The 21,262-nt window shown below is 48.4% G+C and overlaps 1 protein-coding gene across 1 annotated transcript in view; it reads left to right on the forward strand.

The window, feature by feature from the left end:
- Nucleotides 1-13,335, forward strand: part of LOC112103290 (gonadotropin-releasing hormone II receptor-like) — a 45,101-nt gene extending 31,766 nt beyond the window's left edge. The window contains exons 2-4 of the mRNA XM_026648568.1: nucleotides 6,356-6,871; nucleotides 11,855-12,056; nucleotides 12,926-13,335. Coding sequence (XP_026504353.1) covers nucleotides 6,359-6,871; nucleotides 11,855-12,056; nucleotides 12,926-13,335 — 1,125 coding nt within the window. The 5' untranslated portion in view covers nucleotides 6,356-6,358. The remainder of the gene's footprint in view (nucleotides 1-6,355; nucleotides 6,872-11,854; nucleotides 12,057-12,925) is intronic.
- Nucleotides 13,336-21,262: the final 7,927 nt, after the last annotated feature.

Genomic DNA, 21,262 nt, shown 5'->3' on the forward strand with positions numbered 1-21,262 from the left:
CCAAAATGAAACATGGCCAAAAGTTTAGCCTAACTTCCAGGTCGACGCCACCTCATTTTTGCATGCTGCCCGCCAGAAACCATTGCTCAGCTCCGATTTAACAGGCTTGCTGATAGCTCGGAGAACCTCAGCAAACTTGGCCCGAGTCTGGGCTTTGCAATGTTGATTACAAAAGGCAGGCCCGGTTCTGGGAGCGGAAGGCTGAGCCATCCCCCTGCTGATTACTCGGAGGCGCCATCTGCTGGAGACTAATGTGAATGTCAAAGACAGCATTCAAAGTTGTTAACTAATTTTTAGCATTGAGCCTTTCATGTGGTTTCCTTCCTGATACACACAATCCAGTGTGTGCTGGACTTCTAAATTACTCAAACTGATATTATAGTTCATCTCTTCCTCTCTGTCTTTATGTCATCCGAGGAACTCTTCCTTCTTTACAGCACCTGCTTTCCCAGCTCCTTCCCCTGAGCCGGAGAGCAGGACATGGAACTCTCAACACCGCCTCTTAGATCCTCTGAACAGCTGATCCTCTGAAGAGATTTTTACAGGTATTTAGGCATTGAGCCAATCAGCTCTCTAAATCACTAAGTCCCACCGACTTGCAATGAGATTTAGTCTTTTACGGCTAGATCCACAAAGTGACGTAGGTACCTAACGGCCATTTTAGGTGCCTATGTCCGAAACAGAGATCCTCAAAACCTCTGCTCAGCGGCTGCCTACGTCGCCGCTGGTACAGTCCCCTACATTTCTGCCAGTGGGCATCTGCAAAGCCACCTGAGTCCTGATGCCGCCGAGGAGAGGGAGGTGGTGGCTGTGGTGTTCCTGTGGATTTAAGAGAATGAATAGACTCTTCAAGGTGTTGGGGGCTGACCCTGGGAGGAGGCAGCTGGTTCAAGGTTAGACTGATCTTCGTTCAGATGCTCTGGAGATATGTTAACTATTTATCTAGTAAAGACTGTTAAGTTACTAGCAATGAATTATTATTAAGACTAGTGGGTTACTTCAATATAAAACCACACCGTGGTGGTCCCCATGTCCTCCGTTCCCTGGGCTATCAGGTGTAAGGGTTCCTCCTCGATTTTTTTGTGAGAAAGGACCAACCTACCTTAGGAGCCTAACTCAGGAGAGGGTCCACAGCGGCAAGTCCCCAGTCTCTAAGGGTATGTCTGCATTAGAGCTGGGAAGTGCCCATTTCGGCTGGAGGAGACGTGCCCAACAGAAGTGCAGCTGCATCACAAGGGGCTCTAGCCACCCACTCATGGTCCCATCCAAGACCATAGGTTTGTCCTTGGGCGGCTAGCCCCTCCCACCACTTGCACTGTTGTGGCCACACTTCTGTTTTTAGTGCACTAGTGTGCCCAGAGCTCGTGTGGATATGGCTTCTCATGCTTCCAGCTCTAGTGTAGACATACCCTACATCCAGGCCAAAGGGAGGTGCCTGAGTCCCCTGGAGGGGCAGGGCTTAGGCCACACCCCTCTCCTCAGCATTTCCTACTGGATCCCGGCTCAGTGTGCTGGCTTCTGGGAATCCCATTCCACAGTCTCCATGCAGTGTATAGAGAGCCTGGGCACCTAACTCAGGACTGAGGATTACACTGGGTGCAGGGTGCCTAAAATTAGATGTCAGCCTAACCCTTTTGTGGATCTAGCCCTGAGTGCCTGCGTCTCTTTCGAAAATGGGCCATAGGCTTCTAAGTCACTAAGGGACTTCTGAACATTTTATCCAATTCCTAGCCTCCTCTTCCCTCTGTGTTTAATTCCCAATTAATGGCTTTCCATTCAGGATCGCATCCCCTCCTTATTAATCCCCATCAGTGGGGCTAATAAAGAGCTGTATGCTCCTGGAACTTTGCTGTGTATGTGCTTTATATGCATGCATGTGTGTGTGTGCGTGTCGTGGTTGTCTAAGCAACAGCACGATCAACAAAAATCCGTGTAATAATTACTGATTTACAGACAACTGATGCGCTGGAATGGTGATGCTGTCCCTGAAGAGGCAACATTCAGCTATGCTGTAAGCAGGTGCAGCATCTGAATTTGGCCGTTTCCCTGAATACAGCAGATCTGTCATTGTTTCCTATGCCTGCTCATTAAATCCTCAAGTGGGTGGCTCATTAAATCCTAAAAGGAAAGGAGGCCAATTTAGTCATTAACATTTGAAAAACCAAAAGCGCCCCCATACTGGTCCCTGAATGGATCCAGCCCAAGTGCTCCACTGAAATATGTGTTGGTACCTGGACGTTCACTGCCTGATACCTGTTTTCACGTATGTGTCAAATCTTGAGGTCCTTATTCTGTTTTCACCTAGTCCATATGCAGTTTTGCCTGTGTATGGACTATCTTAAAAATGGAATAAGGACCTCAAGGTTTGACCCATGGCAAAGAATCGTTTCTGCTTTTCTTTGGAGCAGTTTGATTCAGGGCCTGGTTAATGAGCTGTTTCCTGATCTCGATAGCAAATAATTCTATTGTATATATTTATATTCTATATAAAGCTAGATTTGTGCCCCATCTCACCACCGAGGCGCTCAGCATTCTGCACAAGTTAAAATACAGACCTAACAAGCATCATAAAATACACCTGCTAAGCCCTGAATGCACTGGAGCTGTGTAACTGAGGAGTGCTTCCCCTCCCCCGGGGGCTCCTATCAAAGCAACTTTCCTTGCGCATTGTTAAAGCATTATGCTAGATTAACCTGAATTACATTGGGCGGTGGGGTCTCGCTATGATAATTCCAGTGCCAGGAGTAGGGAGCGGAATGACACTCCTCTTTTGCCTAGACCGAGCACTGTAACAGCGCTCCCAGCCACCCTGCTATCTCTCTGCATCTTCTCTTCACTGGGAGGCAGATCTGCATCATGCGGACCGCTGGCTAAATGCAGCAGAGGAGCAGGCTGACATTTTTGGCACTGGCTAGGAAGGACAAATAAAGAGAGAGGCAGCGGTTTTCCTTTCCCTTAAGGGCATGCGGATACCAGGTATGTTCCCATCCGATGAATTGAATACAGCACCTCCAATCAGCACAGATACTGGGCTTCCTTCGTGTCATTCCTCCTTCCTGCGGACTGGCAATAATAGGAGAAGTGACCCGTTTGGTACTCTGTCATAGCTATCGCTTTTTGCTTGCTTTTGGGGTTTGATCTAAGACTCTGGTAATATTGGCGCTTACTTTCTTTGTGGGGGCTGCAGCAAAGCCAATAGCTGTAACTAGCCACGGAGCCTGGACTACATGAGAGTCAGGAGAAGAGGTAGAGCAAGTGTGAGTGTGTAGGGACAATAAGTTAGTTGGGGAGCAGGATGTCGATGCAGTCTCTGCTGATCGTATTATTTCGGTAACTTCACCGGGGGAAAGCACATTCTTTCTGTGTAAGTGAAACTGAGCGTCAGCCCCGGCTGCATGAAACCGTTTGTAAGCTGCTCGCATTCATCAGTGCTTATTGTTTGTGTTCGCCTAAATTTGAGTCTTTGCCCTCGAAACTGGGCTTGTTCACGATATCATTCTGTACGGGAGCACAGGGCAGTTTAAGTGGAACAGTGGTGACTCTGCACAGTTGAGTTACCTGGGCGAGAATCTGGCTTTGAAATTGTATAGGTTGCATCTTTCTGCAGGGAAAACCTCCCCACATATGAACATGTTTAGAGACAGTTGTGGGGCACTGTTTGGGGGATGACTTCATGTCACCATCCAGATGAATGAAAGGAGGGGGGTGAACCGCTCTTTGCATCTGTGAGACGTGCTCGTGTGCATCTTTATTATGAGCAGAGAGGAAAAAGAAAAAGAGAGACTCCTCTCTTTCTTTCTTATTAACGGCACATCTTTTCTTTTCCTTTGCTTACTGAACCCAGAGCTCGGCAGGCTGTCTCTGTTCTGCTGAGAAGCGGGTGAGGTTTGTGGGTTTGTTATACGCTGGAAGTTGGAATCAGATATTGATAGGCAGCCCTGGAGATCTGATTAATAAGGGCTGAGAAAACGTCATGAGCCTTGACACCAAAGATGGGTGACACCTGGAGCTGGTTTGTTTTGGAAAAATCTTGTCAGTTGGGTTTGGGTTTTGCAGTGATTTGGCATTGGTTCAGAATCAGGTCCTTTTCTGTCTGGACCCACAATGTTCAGGGAGCGTGTGTGTGCATGTGTGTACCTAGGGATTCGTGTCAATGGTTCTAATACAGGTCCCTGACTATCTCAAACAGAGATGGGCAAAACCAGGCGTGGCGTGGTCTCGCTAAACCTTGTCATTCGTGAGTTTTGTAAAACAAACCTGACAACCCAGTTCAGCCGGGGGGGCCCTATTTTTTTTTTTTGTTTGGACTCCCAAAGTTTGGCAGATTCAGGCCAATGGCCCATCTCCGCTTAGCAAGTGATAAGTTTAGATCAGCGTTTTAAAAATGTCCTTGGGCCAAATTCCTTCCTGGTGTAATATGGACCGACTACAGGGGTCTCACACCAAAGATGACCTGCTGTGTCAAATCCTTCTGAGTGTTGTCTGTGTTGTGCTAACATAGTTCAGTGCTCCTGTTCCAGGGAATAAACAGATAAAATTGGCAGCCCTGAAACCTGTTCATGCTGTAAGTGAATCAATATTAGATGGTGATTGCTAGGCATTTTTCTGGGCAGAGTGCAGGACAGGCCTTCGCAATATGGGCCACTGTGTTATCGGCTGCTAGTGTGCAGAGACTACTGCCTGTCCTACTGACCAGTGTTGTCCCATTGTTTCCTTGTGCTCCTCCATCAGTGTGACTATACCCATCTGTTTCCTCTTGTCTCATACTTAGGGTATGTCTTCACTACCGGCCGGATCGGCGGGCAGCGATCAATCCAGCGGGGATCGATTTATCGCGTCTAGTCTAGACGCGATAAATCGACCCTCGAGTGCTCTCCCGTCGACTCCTGTACTCCAGCGCCGCGAGAGGCGCAGGCAGAGTTGACAGGGGAGCGGCAGCAGTCGATTCACCGTAGTGAAGACACCGCGGTAAGTAGATCTAAGTACGTCGACTTCAGCTACATTATTTATGTAGCTGAAGTTGCGTTCCCCCCCCCTTAGTGTAGACCAGGCCTAAGATTGTAAGTTCCTTGGGGCGGGGACCGTCTTTTTGTCCTGTGTTTGTACAGCGCCTAGCACAATGGGGTCCTGCTCCATGACTAGGGCTCCCAGGAAATACAATAACACAAATAATAATAATATAATCCCAGTGACCTGAACAGGGCAATATGCAGGTGCCTGGGGTGTCATAGGTTCGTGGTGGCTGTGCTAACATGGATAGGAGAGGTATTTTTGCTCAGATTGCTGCCTCCCATGGAAATACTTATGAGGAAAGGAAGACTCCATAGGTCTACGCCTCATGGAGCTTTCCTGGGATTGTGGTGTGGAGGGATGGGATTTGACACCTCTTCTCTGCACACAGCGTACAACAGCCAGTATTTCTATCTCCAGAGCCACAGACCCAAGCTCACTGCACAACAGCAGACCAGGGGAGAATGTAAACAAAGACACTGGTTTGGACACCCCTACTCTAAAGAAAAGTGCCAACGGGTCTTCAGTGAGGAGTCAGACCCTCTGTTTTTAATGTCTTATCACATGGATCCTCTCCCACACCCAATATAAACTCCATGGAACTCAACGTATCTACTTCAGAGCGCCACAATTCCAGACATTCTCAGTATTTCAAGTGCATTTTAACTCCCCGTTAGACCAGAGGGTCTCTATTTTTGGTCAAACGACCAGCTGGGTTCCACCAAGCTCTTACTGGGTCATCTGCACAGTTGGCTGGTCACATGGGACTGCCGCCTCCTTGTTTCCACCTGCTAAGCAGCATTGAAAAGTGCTTAAAATACATTTCCATGTGAGCGGTTGCTATAGTCACCATGGGGATGATGTGTTGTTATGAGGAGGAGGCGGCGATGGGCCCCGCAATAGCAAATGGAAGAGGCTGCAGCTCAATGGGACAATCTGTGTAGTAAGATGTGGTCCACACTATGGAAACTAGGAAACTGAGAAGAAATTGTACTGTTGTTTGTTGCTTGTCTCTGCCTGTTTGTTTGTCTCTCTGGTCTTTCAGCCTGTAAGCTCTTTGGGGCAGGCACAATCTTTTGGTTTTAATAGAGTCGAAGTTTCATAGAGTTTATGGGTAGACTGGACCTTTAGATTGTCTAGTCAGACCCCACGCCCAGCTCATTGGCCCTGGTCGGGGCCGTTAAGGCACTGCCAGTTAAGAATATTAAAACATTTGAGAATCCTTGGCTAAGCCTATTGGGCCTCCCTCTCCATCACATTTAAAGCTGTCCCGTGCTAAATGGGCACCTGACAGGGATTTTAGGCCTAGCTTTCTTCTCTGATTTTGCCATTTGTTCTTCTGCAGGGAATGCCTGAAGAACGGGACCGTATGACTCCTCCTCAGTCAGCTGATGTCGTGGATGAAAACCTCTCTCTTTCCGGCTGCCCCGAGCCCTGGATCGAACCCACTTTCACGCTAGCAGCCAGGGTCCGTGTGATCGTCACCATCTGCTTTTTCCTGATAGCAGCATCCAGCAACTCAGTTGTGTTATACAGCATCATGAGGAAGAGAAGGAAGTCCCATGTCCGGCTGCTGATACTGAGCTTAACGGTGGCAGATTTACTGGTGACCTTCACGGTCATGCCCCTGGACGCTGTGTGGAACGTGACGGTCCAGTGGTACGCCGGGGACCTGTCGTGTAAATTGCTGAACTTCCTCAAACTCTTTGCCATGTACTCTGCAGCGCTGGTGCTTGTGGTTATCAGCCTAGACCGGCACTCAGCCATCCTCCACCCCTTTGCCTTCGCTAATTCCAGTCGACGCAACAGACTCATGTTATGCGTCGCTTGGGTCATGAGCCTTCTGCTGGCCTCGCCCCAGGTATGAGCGCAACTCCATGGTAAAGCTGGGGTTGCTTCAAACAGGAAGTGCCACACTTTAGAATAAGCAAAAGTGAATGGCCACCTTGGGTTGGGCGAATGGTTTGGGTGATAATCAGGAATCAAGAGGAAGGATGGTCCAATGGTTAGGGCACTAACTGGCGACTTGAGTTCAATTCCCTGCTCTACCATGGACTTCCTGTGTGACCTAGGGGAAGTTGCTCAGTGGCTCTGGGCCTCAGTTCCCCATCTGTACAATGGGGATAATAGCGCTGCCCTGCCTTGCAGGGAGGTTGTGAGGATAAATCCACTAGAGATTGTGAGGTGCTCAGATACTGCAGTGATGGGAAGCCATCTGCAGTACCTAAGCCAGACTGACAATATGCCCATTATTTTCCAAGATGAAGCCAGGTCCTAACTTGTTGCTGAATTTTGAGGAGTTCAGGCCTGAGATATTCTTGCAGCTGGCACAGATCCCATCTCAGCACAGCTATAGTAGGGAAGAGCCTCATGGTTTAGTGTCCCATCCCCAGCACACAGGGAGGTGTTCAAATCCAGTTACGGTTCAAGTCTGCAGATGTTGAGGTAGATAATAAGAAGTGGGACTTCTAGAACACTTATGAACATAAGAACATAGGAGCTGCCATACAGGGTCAGACCAATGGTCCATCTAGCGCAGTATCCTGTCTTCTGACAGTGGCCAGTTCCACATTCTCCAGAGGGAATGAACAGGACAGGGCAATTATTGAGAGATCCATCCCCTGTCATCCAGTCCCAGCTTCTGGCAGTCAGAGGTTTAGGGACGCCCAGAGCATGGGGTTGCATTCCTGAACATCTTGGCTAATAGCCACTGATAGACCTATCCTCCATGAATTTATCTAATTTTTTTTTTGACCCAGTTATACTTTTGGCTGTCACAACATCCCCTGGCCATGAGTGCCACAGGTTGACTCTGCGTTGTGTGAAGAAGTCCTTCCTTTTGTTTGTTTTAAACCCATTGCCTATTAATTTCATTGGGTGACCCCTGGTTCTTGTGTTATGTGAAGGGGTAAATAACATTTCCTTATTCACTATCTCCACACTATTCATGATTTTATAGACTTCTAGCATATCCCCTTTTAGTCATCTCTTTCCCCCCGGTCTTTTTAAATCTCTCCTCACATGGAAGCTGTTCCATACCCCTAATCAGTTTTGTTGCCCTTCTCTGTACTCTTTGCAATTCTAACATAACTTTTTTGAGATGAGGCGACCAGAACTGCACGCCAGTATTCCAGGTATGGGCGTACCGTGGATTTATATCGTGGCATTATGATATTTTCTATCTTATCATCTATCCCTTTCCTAAGGGATTCTGTTTTCTTTTTTGACTGCTGCTGCACATTGAGCAGATGTTTTCAGAGAACTAATTTTATGGATGTTCACTCATTCATCATCACCGTGCCCTAGGGAGAATGGTAATTGTTACAATCTCCATTGTACACTGGGAAAATGTGACGCGGGAAGGTGAAGTAACAGGCCCAGAATCTTGGAAGAACTTGCTGCCTGAGCCGGGACTATAACTTGGGAATTTCTGGCTTCCACTCCCATACACCATGCCTGTCTCTTGAACCGCTCCAGGTTCTCCAAAGTCTATGGTCAGTGCATTCTGCAGCTATTAGTATCCTGGAACTGAGCCCTTCTTTGCTCACTGCCCCTTTCTCATTGTTCCAGCGTGTGAGGAAGAGTGAGTCTGCTTTGAGCAGGGGGTTGGACTAGATGATCTCCTGAGGTCTCTTCCAACCCTCATAGTCTATGATTCTATGGTGGTGATGCTGTACCATGGCGCCGCCAGAAAATGTCAATTGAAATTTCAACTGGGCTCAGCTTTGGAGGCTGTAGCTCCTAGAGTCCATTAGCTTCAGTGGGAATCCATTAACTCTTGAACCCCATTCTTTGCATGGGGATGTGTTAGCTATTGTATTCCATTCACTTAACTTCTTCTTAGCGAATGCGCAACATGACTCCGGTGGCACGTGGCCAAGATTCATCATCGAATTTGTTCCGCTGGCGGGACCATTAGCTTCCCTGGCCCAGGCCAGGGACTGACAGGGAGTGAGACGTGAACGCTGATCCATGCTCCCCATTCACTTACCTGGGAATGTATTTGCTATAGAATTCTATTCTTCCTGTGGTGTAGCTGATCTCGAGTTAATGAAGCTGAGCTGATTCACACCAGCTGAGGCCATGGCCCCAGATTTCTACAGTGATACATTTGCTATTGGTAGAACTTTCTTAGGGACCTACCTTGCCGCCACCTTATCTGCGCAAGGAAATTCAATAAGAGAACTACACACAAATCAGCTACTGATACAGTGGCCAAGCATCCAAAAGATAATCGCATCCATAACTCAAACTACAGCCAGATTCTGCTCCGTTATGCACAGATGACCTCATTCATTGGGTTGCACAGATGGGAATGAGAGCAGAATTTGGTCCTATGGCTTTCGGATTTCATGACGTGCAATAGGGTTGATCAACACAGCAACTGGGCTGCCCTTGTTTAACTCACGGTGGAGGATGGATTATTTTGCAATGTGCAAATAAACCGAGCCTTTGAGTCAGAGTGAAAATGTAATCACAGAATAACAGGTGGGATGTTGTCACTTCAACACTAAGTGTGTGCAGAGATTTGAAAACCCCCTGCTGGCTTAGATGGTGCTTCTGGCTTCGTCCGTGATGGGCTATTTTGCCAAATATTTCCCCCGGTTGTTACCACTAGTGCTCACAAGGGTCGACACTCTAGAATGGCCACATTGCCGCTGATCACCAGCGTCTTAAGCCAACATGTTGGCAAGACCTGCTCAAGCGAAGGTTAAACACCATGGTGCTTAAAATACCATCCGCTGCCTACACTAACCCCCCCTCATTGCTACCCCCAGGGGAGCTGAAATGCTGGCAGCAACAGTAGGGAATTTCGGCAAAAAACCCCAGTGTGACCAGCTCCATAGACCACTCTTCTAGGCAGCCGACGGCATTCTTTCAGTGGGAAGGGGTAGATGTGAACCATGTTATAACTATGCTGGGCTGCAACCACCTTGCAAAATGGCTTCAAAATGCAATTGCTACAGAGAGATGCTGTAGTGTGGACATGGCCTAAAAGCCCAGAACTAACCAGCTTTCTCTTACGTCTGTTGCTTCTGCTACCATTGCAAGCCCCCCTCCCCCCACTTCGGGGAGGCTAGCCACACGCCCCCCTCCCTTCCACCCAAGGCCCTGCCTCTATCGTGCCCATCCTCTGCTGGAGCCCTGAGCGTCCCCCGCCTCTATGGCCAGAGGAGCCTCAGCTGAACCGCCCTGGGCTGTTGGCTGCCCCCAGCAACTGGCCACAGCGCTGGGCCACCGGCTGGCACCAGCACCGGGCCATCCACCGGCCCCACCCGCCTACTGGCATCCGGCCGGAGCTGAGCTCCCGCTGGCTTGGAAGAGAAGGTGGCACGTGGGCAGGGCCAGGGCCTGGGTTAGGGCGTATTATACCTGCCACCCATGTCTGCCATTATTTCAAGCTGCTCCTGTTCTAAATACAGTGGTTTCATCAGTGCAATAGTCAAAAACACCCAGAAGGAAATGCGCAGTAGCGTAACGCTGTCACTAGCTACCTGTATGGTGGAGGAAACCTGCTAGATGATAACCTGACATTACCTCTTTGGGCCCAGATCCTCAAAGGTATTCAGACACCAAACTCCCACTGAAATCAATTGGAGTTAGGCACTTAACTACCTTTGAGGAGTTGGGCCTTGGTCTCTCCTATCCACAATATGGTGTGTCTGGACAATGACTGCTATAAAATGTTTAACCTGTCCTCCTTCCAGTGTTTATTCAGTGTGCAAATTTCAGTGCTGCAAGGGCAGCCAGGGCGGGAGACTGAACATATAAAGGGATTGGCATTTTAAAAGGCTAATATAGAGACTTTTCATTCAAAAGATGCTGCTGCTTCAGACAGCGATAGGAACATCTGACACTAATGGAGATAAGTGGGGTGTATTGTCAGCTCAGGACAGGAAGCCGCCATCGAGTTGAAAATAAATCTTGTGAGCATGAATTCTACGGTGCTGTTGTAGCAGCACAAAAGAATTCTGAGTTCCCGAGAGAGATAAATGGCTCTTCACCCAGTTACTGAATCCATCAAATATTGCATGGCTGGGAACAACAATGTTTAAAATATCCACACATTGGCTTACGGGCTCAGTGGGGGTTATTTTCTGCTATTAGGCCAAGTATGTTTTTGATAGTGGAATAATTTTTATCATGGAGAACAGCATCATAATACTTAGAAAGGAGAGACAGATCCACCCCAAATCAAGGACTTTATCTCTGATTTATTTATAAGAACCTGGCTTATAGAATTAATTGATGCGTTTGCTAGTAGTTGGTACCATGTTGTCTATTGGCACAAAGGAATAATTACAATAATGGCTGAGGTTTATGATCAAGGCCTGGAGAAAAACGCAATGAGCTTTTAATTCCAACAGAACCCATTTTTCGCCTGCTGTAGCTGCTGCCCAAATGTTGCAGTGTCGTACTAGTGCATGAGAACTGGACAGTGGAATTGACCATGAATGGACCAGACCATTGCTTGAGATGAGTGACAGGCTGAGTCAGCAAAGAGCATGTCTGATGAAAAGTCAATATGCATCCTCATGCTCTGCTGATGAGAGCTAGAACAAGACTTAATGTGGGGACGGATTATTCCATATCTGCTACTGCAGGGTTCTAACACCCTCCTCTAAAGCATCTGGTGCTGATCACTGTCAAAACAGTGTTTTGAACTAGATGGACCTGTGGTCTGACCCAATCTGGCAAACCCTATGTAACAAGACTTTCTAAATTCTTTTTAGGTTTAATAATTGCCAGAAAGTGTTGCCAGTAAGCCCAGGAAGGAGATTGTCATTGTGACAGTGCCCCTTTAAGAATGATCTCTGACTAACTGTTTCATTCTTAATTTCAGCTTTTTCTTTTTCACCTGCACACTGTCCCGGGTGTCAATTTTACCCAGTGTGTGACCCATGGAAGTTTCCAAGAGCACTGGGAAGAAATCCTCTACAACATGTTCACCTTCACCACCCTCTACGTTGCCCCACTGAGCGTCATGATTGTCTGCTACATCCGCATCATCTGGGAAATCAGTAAGCAACTGAAGATCAACAAGGGTGAGCAGGCTGCGGCTATTTAGCATTCAGCATACTTCCATGTGATCTTATTGGTATTGCCGAGACATTGTAATTTTCCCTGCCAGAGCCCTTAGATTTCATAGCCATCTCTTGTTGCATAATTAGCATCATTGCCTGACATCTCCAGGCTTAGAAAATGAGAAACAGCAGGTGTGTTTCTGGGGATGGCAAGTCCTCGCTGATGGAAAATAACGGACAGCGGAATAGGGGAGCCTTGTATAATGGAATACGTGGTGAGAGAGATGGCACATATGGTGGAGAGGGCCGCAGAGCATGGAATCTGCCACCCCTCTCTGCCCACTTCTTCCAGGAGTATCATGGAGACCTGCTACTGCCTTCTTCAGGCCTGGCGAGAAGAGATGGGGAAGGTGTGCAAGGCCACCTCCTCTTCCTCCTCTTTAGACTCCTGCATGGCTGGGTAGGGTCAGGCCTCAATCCAGTCAAGTGACTTTATGGTGATGAAAGGCAGCAGCCTTGAAAATGGACATCCTTATTCATTTCCACCCCCCACCCCCCCGGGAGAGGCCCAACCCGCGCCTTGTGCATGGCTTTATGTCCCACTGAAGCCCTTCAGGGTGAAATACAGCCCAATACAGAGAGCCAGTACAGGCCTCTGGGCACTACTTCAGCCCTGTGGTAACTCAATTCAGCTGCAGTTTGGGCTTAATCCAGTGCTCACGGAAGTCAATGGAAATGCTCCCACTGACTCCAGTGGCCTTTGGATCAGGCCTAAGTCTTGAAGTCAAACTCTTACTGACTTTGAGGGAGGTCGGGCTGTGAATGTTGGTCTCTTCCTGGTTGTATGCTGTTGCGTGGTATACAATTATCCCTTTGACTCTTCCCGGCAGGTCTAGCAAGAAGCAAAAACGACCACATCTCCAAGGCGCGAATGAAGACCCTCAAGATGACCGTTGTGATAGTTGCCTCCTTCATTATCTGCTGGACCCCATATTACCTCCTGGGCCTGTGGTACTGGTTCCAGCCAGACATGATTCAAAGTATGCCCGAGTACATCAACCACAGTCTCTTTCTCTTTGGCTTGCTGCACACGTGCACCGATCCTGTCATTTACGGTCTCTACACTCCTTCCTTCCGAGAGGATATGAAGGCGTGCCTTAGAGGAATAGAAACAGTAATCACGGGGCAGGAGAGAAACAAACTGATGTCCAGTTCTGAATTGAACATAAAGGACTACATTATAAATGGCGGAGCAGCTTCGGGCGCTTCCAACGGCACGATCATCCACACGGTCTGCTAAAGAAAAGCATCCGGCAGGAGGAAAGGAACTCGGTGGTCTTGATCGGGGGCGTTGCGTTGGCCAGTAGCTCCTATTATGGTGACTGCCTGGGAAGTACAGTGGTAACGCTGGCATGTCGTTCAGCCACCCACCCCGCCTGGATTAGGTTCGAATGGAACAGTCACCAGAAACTGGTAACTGAGAGCTGGCTTCTGCTGAGCTCATGCGGAGTATCACCGTGCTCTCCAAGGGGTCTGTAAGGGGTCCGGACTCACCCCTGCGGCGCCTCCTGCTGGTCGTCCAGGGAATTAGCTCACCAGCCTCTGGAGCGCCCTCTGCAGGCCGGTGATCCGCCTTGGTGTCTGTACTGGCCCCCGTGTCCCTCCCAGGACCCCGGTGCCCCTTGCCCTGGGTGCTGCCCCCTGGCAATACCCACACATGCTGGGTCTCCCCTCCCAGGGGAACCCCCACCCACTAACCCACCTCACCTCAGGATAAGGCCACTGCCAGTCACCAACTAGCCCCCGTTCCCTGGGGCAGACTGCAGTATAGGCCACTCATCATCGGCAAGGTTGGGTTTGGACCTGCTGCCTTGGCCTAGCTCTGGGCTGCCCTCTGCAACCCCCAGTACCCCTTGGCCTCCTACTAGGCCGCAGCCTGGGGCTTTCCAGGCTGGAGCTCCCCAGCTCCTCAGCCTTTCCCCAGCCCTGCTCCACCCAGGTACTCTGGGTCTAGCTCCCCGCAGCCAGGCCCTTCTCTCTCTGAAGGCAGAGAGAGACTCTTGAGCTCCTGGCTCCCAGCCTCTTTATACAGGCCATCTGGGCTCTGATTAGGGTGTGGCCCAGCTGCAGCTACTTCCCCAATCAGCCCAGTAGCTGCTTCTCCCTGCCCCAGCCTTCTCCCAGGGCTATTCCAAACCCCTCAGGGCAGGAGCGGGTGTCCGCCCCGCTACAGGGTCCCATTGATTCCCCCTTATTCCGGGCCTGGGCCCTTGTACTCTAGTTCCGAGGACCCCTTGGGACCATGGGAGAGCCTCAGAGAGGGGCTGGCGTCCTGCTACTCCACCAGCTCTGTAGAAGTTGTTTGCACAGACCCTGTTCCCCACAGGCTAGTTCCACCCCCTTTATGGCCTTTTTATGCTGCTCTGGGGCCAGGTGCAACTTACTGCAATGATTCTAGAATTCAGTATCTGCCAGCCTCCTGCCAACCACTGTTATTCTGGAAAAATACATTGGCTTCTAAAAAATATAGAGAAAGGACCAGATTGGCAAAAGAGCATCCTTTCCTTTTGGCCTCAGTGGGATCATTCATGGGGCTAACGGTACTCCGGTGCAGAGGTGTTTGCAGAACCAGTGATGGGCTCTGTGGTTCTCACAGCTGTGACTTCCATGACAAGAATGAGACATTTCAGGTTTTGTCCGGCAAAGTCTTGGTCTTGTCTTCCCAGCCAGCCTGCTACTGACATCACCTCCTCTGTGAATTTCTACTCATCTGTCCAGTATTAAAAGCTACTCACCTGACTCAGTACATGCAGGTGCCAGCCCTAATTCTTCCACTGTCATTTCTGTGACTGTTTTGAATCCCTGGAAAGTGAGCTCGTACAGAGTGCTTGTTTTGTACTTTTTGATCTATGTACGGTGGAAATAAATGGTTCGTGGATTGGTTCTGGAAAAACCTTTAGCTGCATCCATGCCAGGGACCGGGACTCTTGAAGTTATGTTCACCTTGGAATTGACATGATTACAAATAAAAGATGCCAGTGTGGGTATTTTAGTAGCTTGAGGACATATGGTTTTCTGCCTGATCGGTGCAGCGTAACAATGCAACTCATCCCCGTTTAACCTTAATACAATGGAAGCCATATTGTGCCCTCACATTTGGGCCCAGTGATGTAGGAGGTTCCTGGGGCTTAAACTCCTCTTCTGGCCAAATCCGGCATCCCCTCCAGAAGCAAAACTCTCCCTGAGGTGGGAGTTTGGCCTGTGCAAAGACTGAAGGCTCAGCCCCTGGTTGTTTAGTTGTTGTCCGTATTAAAGGATACGGTCATCGAGAAAAGAGAGACACAACCCCCCATTGAAAATCTGTGTCAAAAACCCAGCCCAAACTCTTCCCTCTGCAGCCCTGGGCAGCCACAAGGTGGGGACCACCACCTGGGCTTTACAGAGTGCTCCGCCGTTCACACTTGCAGCGTAGCTGGTTTAAGACCAAGGGTGCTGTGGCCGTTGATTAGCTGTGTCGGAGGCAGCATCCTCCAGCAGATTCAAAGTGGACCAAGACAGGAAGGGCGGCTCCCTTAGTCACTCTGGGAAATGAATAGCTTCACCACCCATAGCCCCATATTTTGCTGCCTTGGTGTGAGTTTTTTAACTGTGACCCCTGAAAATGGAGGTTGATGATGCATAGGCTAATGGACTTCAGACTAGGGCTGTCGATTAATCGCCGTTAACTCACACGATTAACTCAAAAAATTAATCGCGATTAAAAAAATTAATCGCGATTAATCGCAGTTTTAATTGTACTGCTAAACAATAGAATACCAATTGACACTTATTAAATATTTTGGATGTTTTTCTACATTTTCATATATATTGTATTCTGTGTTGTAATTGAACTCAAAGTGTATATTATTTTTGATTACAAATATTTGCACTGTAAAAATGATAAACAAAAGAAATAGTATTTTTCAATTAACTTCATACAAGTACTGTAGTGCAATCTCTTTGTCGTGAAAGTATAACTTACAAATGTAGATTTTTTTTGTTACATAACTGCACTCAAAAACAAAACAATGTAAAACTTCAGACCCTACAAGTCCACTCAGTCCTACTTCTTGTTCAGCCAATCGGTAAGACAAACAAGTTTGTTTACATTTACAGGAGGTAATGCTGCCGTCATCTTATTTACAATGTCACCTGAAAGTGAGAACAGGCATTTGCATGGCACGTTTGTAGCTGGCATTCATAGAATCATAGAAGATTAGGGTTGGAAGAGACCTCAGGAGGTCATCTAGTCCTACCCCCTGCTCACAGCAGGACCAACCCCAACTAAATCATCCCAACCAGGGCTTTGTCAAGGCGGCCCTTAAAAACCTCTAAAGATGGAGATTCCACCAACTCCCTAGGTAACCCATTCCAGTGGTTCACCATCCTCTTAGTGAAATAGTTTTTCCTAATATCCATCCTAGACCTCCCCACTGCAACTTGAGACCATTGCTCCTTGCTCTGTCATCTGCCACCACTGAGAACAGCTCCAGCCTCCCAGTTTAGTGTCATCTGCAAACTTGCTGAGGGTGCAATCCATGCCATCCTCCAGATCATTAATGAAGATATTGAACAAAACCGGCCCCAGGACCGACTCTTGGGGCACTCCCCTTGATACCGGCTGCCAACTAGAAATGGAGCCATTGATCACTACCTGTTGAGCCCGACAATCTAGCCAGCTTTCTATCCACCTTATAGTCCATTCATCCAGCCCATACTTCTTTAACTTGCTGGCAAGAATACTGTGGGAGACCGTATCAAAAGCTTTGCTAAATCAAGGTATATCATGTCCACCGCTTTCCCCATATCAACAGAACCAGTTGTCTTATAAAAGGCAATCAGGTTGGTCAGGCTCCTGGGCCTCTCTCCAGCCTCACATTTCCTGTGCTCATGTCAATTACAAGTAAAACTCTCGCACCGTTGTGGGCACTGTTGCAGCCCCTCGGTGCCATCTGCCAGGCTGGGCTTTCAATAGGGAAAGATGCTGGCAGCCGATCGTGAGCACTTCCGACCGCAGATTGCTGGTTTGTACATCTGACCAAATGTTCAGCATAAATCCCACCATTAGGTCTGGAATGAGAAATAAATGCGTTTTGCAGGGTTTTGTTTCATTCGCCTCATAATACTTCAGACCGTGTAGGGTAAAGACCCAGCAAATGGACACAGCTAATAGGACTGAGCTCCGCTGTAGTGCTTGTCATTCACAGATCTCAAAGAGCTTTGCAAAGGAAGATACATTTCATTAGCCCTATTTTAAAGGGGAGGAAACTGAAAGCCACTTTGCGCAAGGTCATACAGCAGAGCTGGGGATAGAGCCCAGGACTTCTAGCCCAGCGTCCTAACCTGTGGCCCACGCACCTGGATTTTACTTTGTATGCTCCACGGGATGAGTATCTTTTCATGTTCATAGAATCCCTAGCGGCTCCCCTCTTCCCATTGCTAGCACCTTCGAATACCAGAGGCGAAGAGGAAACACACTCCCAGCACATGGCAATAGTGCTTCTGCTAGAAATCTGTCACAGATTCAAGCTCCCACCGCTTGCTATTACTAATGCACTGGTACTTCCGCAGCACCTTCTGTCCATGGCTTTCAACCTGCTTTATAAATGTTACAGTTACAGGGCAAATCCTGGACCCCAGCATCCGTGGTTTGGCTTTGTTGTTTGGGAACCACCAGGAGAAGGAACCCTAAGACCAGCAGGGAGTTAATGCAGGATGTGTCAATCAGCTGCTATTGGGATCCAGAGGAAGACAGGCTGGCTGATCTCAGTTATGACATGTTCAGGGCTCAGGCAGAATAAGTTTTCATTCAGTAGTGTCTGAGGGTGGGTGGGTGGGTGGGTGGGTGCACAGCCGCATTGAGGCATATTTGCGCCCCCTAGAGGTGACGCCTGGGGAACATACAGAGTCATGTGTGCACACACACACACCCCACCCCGACCAGATTTCTGCCTTCCATTTAGCACAGAGGTTGGGCACACGCCACAATTTGAAAATCGCTGTGCTAAATGGAAGGCAGAAATTGGGGGGGGGGAAGGGGGCATGACTACCCCCACATGCCCCATTTTTCTGCCCCCACGGCTTTGCGCCTTGGGCAGCTGCCCTGCTCTCCCTGCCCTGCTTACGGCCCTGGGTGGGTGTGTAGGAGAAGCAGGAGGTGTGGCCAGATCAGAAGTCACTAGTTGATAGTGACAGAGCAGGAGCTGGGACAGGAGTGTAACTGGCCTCAGGGCAATTGCAATGAACTCTCATGCTGACGTCTCTTTTATTGCCAAGCAACCTGTGCTAAGAATGCAGATTTCCAAATTTAAAAGAAAGGGCCCGATCCTGCACTCTTCATTCAGGCAAAATTCCCAGGAGTCAGTGGGAATTAGACCTGAGTCTGGTGCAAAAGATGCCCGATGGGACTCTCATATCCCAAGCAAATGAAAGGTACTGAGCATTGCTGCTTGGACATCATGGGAGCACTGGCCAGATGACTCCATCTCACTCAGTCATCCGCATGTAGGTCTGACGTCCTTACTCCACTTTTACTTATCCTTTACTTGAGTTCTCATTGGCTTTAGCCTCAGCTGGAGTTCGCCCAAGGGAAGGACCTTGGGCTCTGGCCCATCTGGTGTATTTCTCAGCGGGATTCCTTTCTCTATGCGTGAGAACAGCCCCAGCTCTGCACGTCTCATAGCCAGAGGCTTCCGAAAGGGGAAAGATTCTCACTCCCTCTGATCCACTTCTACTGCCATGCTGCTGGAAAGTCCCATCAGTCGGCGTTGGGGGGAGGGGGCGGGGAAGTGGGGACAGCTTGGGAAAGATTTACAGCACATGTCTGTGGAGACACAGAGGGTGACAGGCAGCGTCTGTGTTTGACTTCCCCCTGTGCCAGCAAGCTAAACAATAACACTCTGCACTGGTACTTGTATCCATACATCCCCCTGCCTCACGCCCACATTTGCTAGATGGGTAAACTGAGGCACGGATCATTTGCTGGTGGTAATACGGTGGGTGAGAACTAAGTCTAGGCACCTTTTTAAAGCCCAGCTTAAACCTGTTTTGAGGATCCAAGAAAGTGAGAAGAGGGTCAGATGGGGGGGAGCAGAGGAAGAGAAAAAAGGGGAGAGAGAAAAATTATTTTTTTCCAAAAGGAAGAGAAAACAGTTAAAAGGTAAGAGTTGAGAGGCAGGAGCAGAGAGAGGACAGAAAATGGAGAGATGGGAGGAGAACCAGTGAGATCACACACAATCCTTCCAGGATGGGAAATGCTGTTATGTTTATTTAATGTGTTGAGAGAGGAAGGGCTCTTAGTGATTGTTCTAACAATGCTGGCGCCACCTGTCGGCATAAAGGAGGAACTGAATCAACTGCTTGGCAATTTGCATATGCTGGCTGGTCAAGTGGCTGCTGTGTTTTGGTGAACGTGGGTTTGTTCAGCATTAAAAATGTTCACAAGGGATTTATTTGTATTTGGTCTGATCTAGGCAACATATCTGGAGAGGTTGTTTTGTTGCCCAGCATAGTCACCCTTACTGAAAGGCCTGTAGGGTATGGAGCCCTTTGTACAAAAGTGCTAGGGCTATAACTGGAGCTCAGTTCTAGAGAAGATGAGTCTAGCTGGATCTGTTCTAGTAGCAGTTAAAGTGCTGTTTGGAGTACAGACTGGACCAAAACTAGGATTATATTGGATGGAAGGAGTCAGACCAGACCAGATCAGTAATGGTAAGTAGCGCTATCTAGGAAATTGTTTCTCTGTGCTATGAGAGTTTAACATCTTGATGAATTTTCCTACTCTAAACTGAGATGAGAGTTTGAAATCTTGATCTCTTTCATTGACTAAAATAAATATATGCTTTGGGCCAAGAAAAATGTTTTATTGTGATTTCAACCTTTTCTTTATTACATGCACTGGCTTAAATTTTGAAACAAAATTGTTTGGAACCAGCACTTTTCTTTTTTTTTAAAAACAAATCTTCAAAACTTTTTTTTCCTTCAAAATTTCAAGTCAAAATTTTTTGTCAAAAATCAACCCTTTCCCAGGAGAAGTTTTGCTTCCGGTGACTCGGCATTCTCTGATGGGGGAGGGAAATGTTTTGTTAAAAAATCCCGGACTAGCTCAGTGAGTTTGTGGGGAAGATAGAAACCTCCCTTCAGACCAGCCCCCCCAGTAATCCAATGCACATGTTGTGTCTTAGCCTGGGGGGCTCCCAATCTGTTCTGGTTCCCCCCACAAATGGACAGCTGCATGTGTTCTAAGGGGCTTGCCTAACTGCCTAGTACTAGCTAGTGCCTTCATGGGCAAGGCCATTGCTCTCCCTAGGGGCTGCTTAGCACAGAATTCCCCTTTACGGCTGTGTTTCTGTGTTAGGAAAGAGGGAGGTGGCAGTCAAATTTAAGCCCTAGGCATGGGAGAGGGCACCTCCAGGTTAATTATTTCTGGGCAAAGGTGCATTTCAGGCTGATTGTAGGCTGGGGGTAAGAGACATACGAAGTAACTTGTTTCCCCATATTGAGCCCAGAGTAGCATTAAAGTCCCTCCACGCTAGATGTGCGGCCTAATAGGAATTTTGATCGAAGCTCCGAGAGCGCTGCCTGGTTTGCAGGGATTCATCTGAGACCTTTACCCTGCTCCCAAACGCCAATGAGAGACCTCATTAATGTTTCACTTTCCGCAGCTTGTTCTTTTAAAGGTTAATTAAGCACTGCTAACGGGGAGTGGAGCTAACGACTCACACGCTGGGTTGACTTGACCTATGCAAACAAGAACGGCTTCAAGGTGGCAGGAGGTATTTGTGCTCCGGGGTGATGTTGTTCATCAGACTCTCATGTAGTCTAGCCATTTCAATCACTGTGGGCACATAATAGCCTTTAAGGCTGGTTTTCTGACCAGCCCCAAATGGGCCGGGGCAGCCTTTATCTCCTGCAGCTATTCCCCATGTTCCCTGACTAGCCCGGCATTGCGTACGCATCCGGGGCTATTCCTCCCACTCCCTACCCAGACAAACCTGCAAGGGGGCTCTGAAAACTCCTGTGAGGCTCAGTGGCATTTTCCCCTCCAGTGAGCCATCCCCTGATATCCACTCCTCGCTTCTGGCATTCAGAGGCTAGGAACACCCACAGCATGGAGTTGCAGCCCTGACTATCTTGGCTAATAGCCACGGATGGACCTATCCACCATGAACTTATCTAGTTCTTTCATG

Source organism: Terrapene carolina, unplaced genomic scaffold, assembly GCF_002925995.2.
Source record: "Terrapene carolina triunguis isolate 2854851 unplaced genomic scaffold, T_m_triunguis-2.0 Scaffold67, whole genome shotgun sequence".
Classification (NCBI taxonomy): Eukaryota; Metazoa; Chordata; order Testudines; family Emydidae; genus Terrapene; species Terrapene triunguis.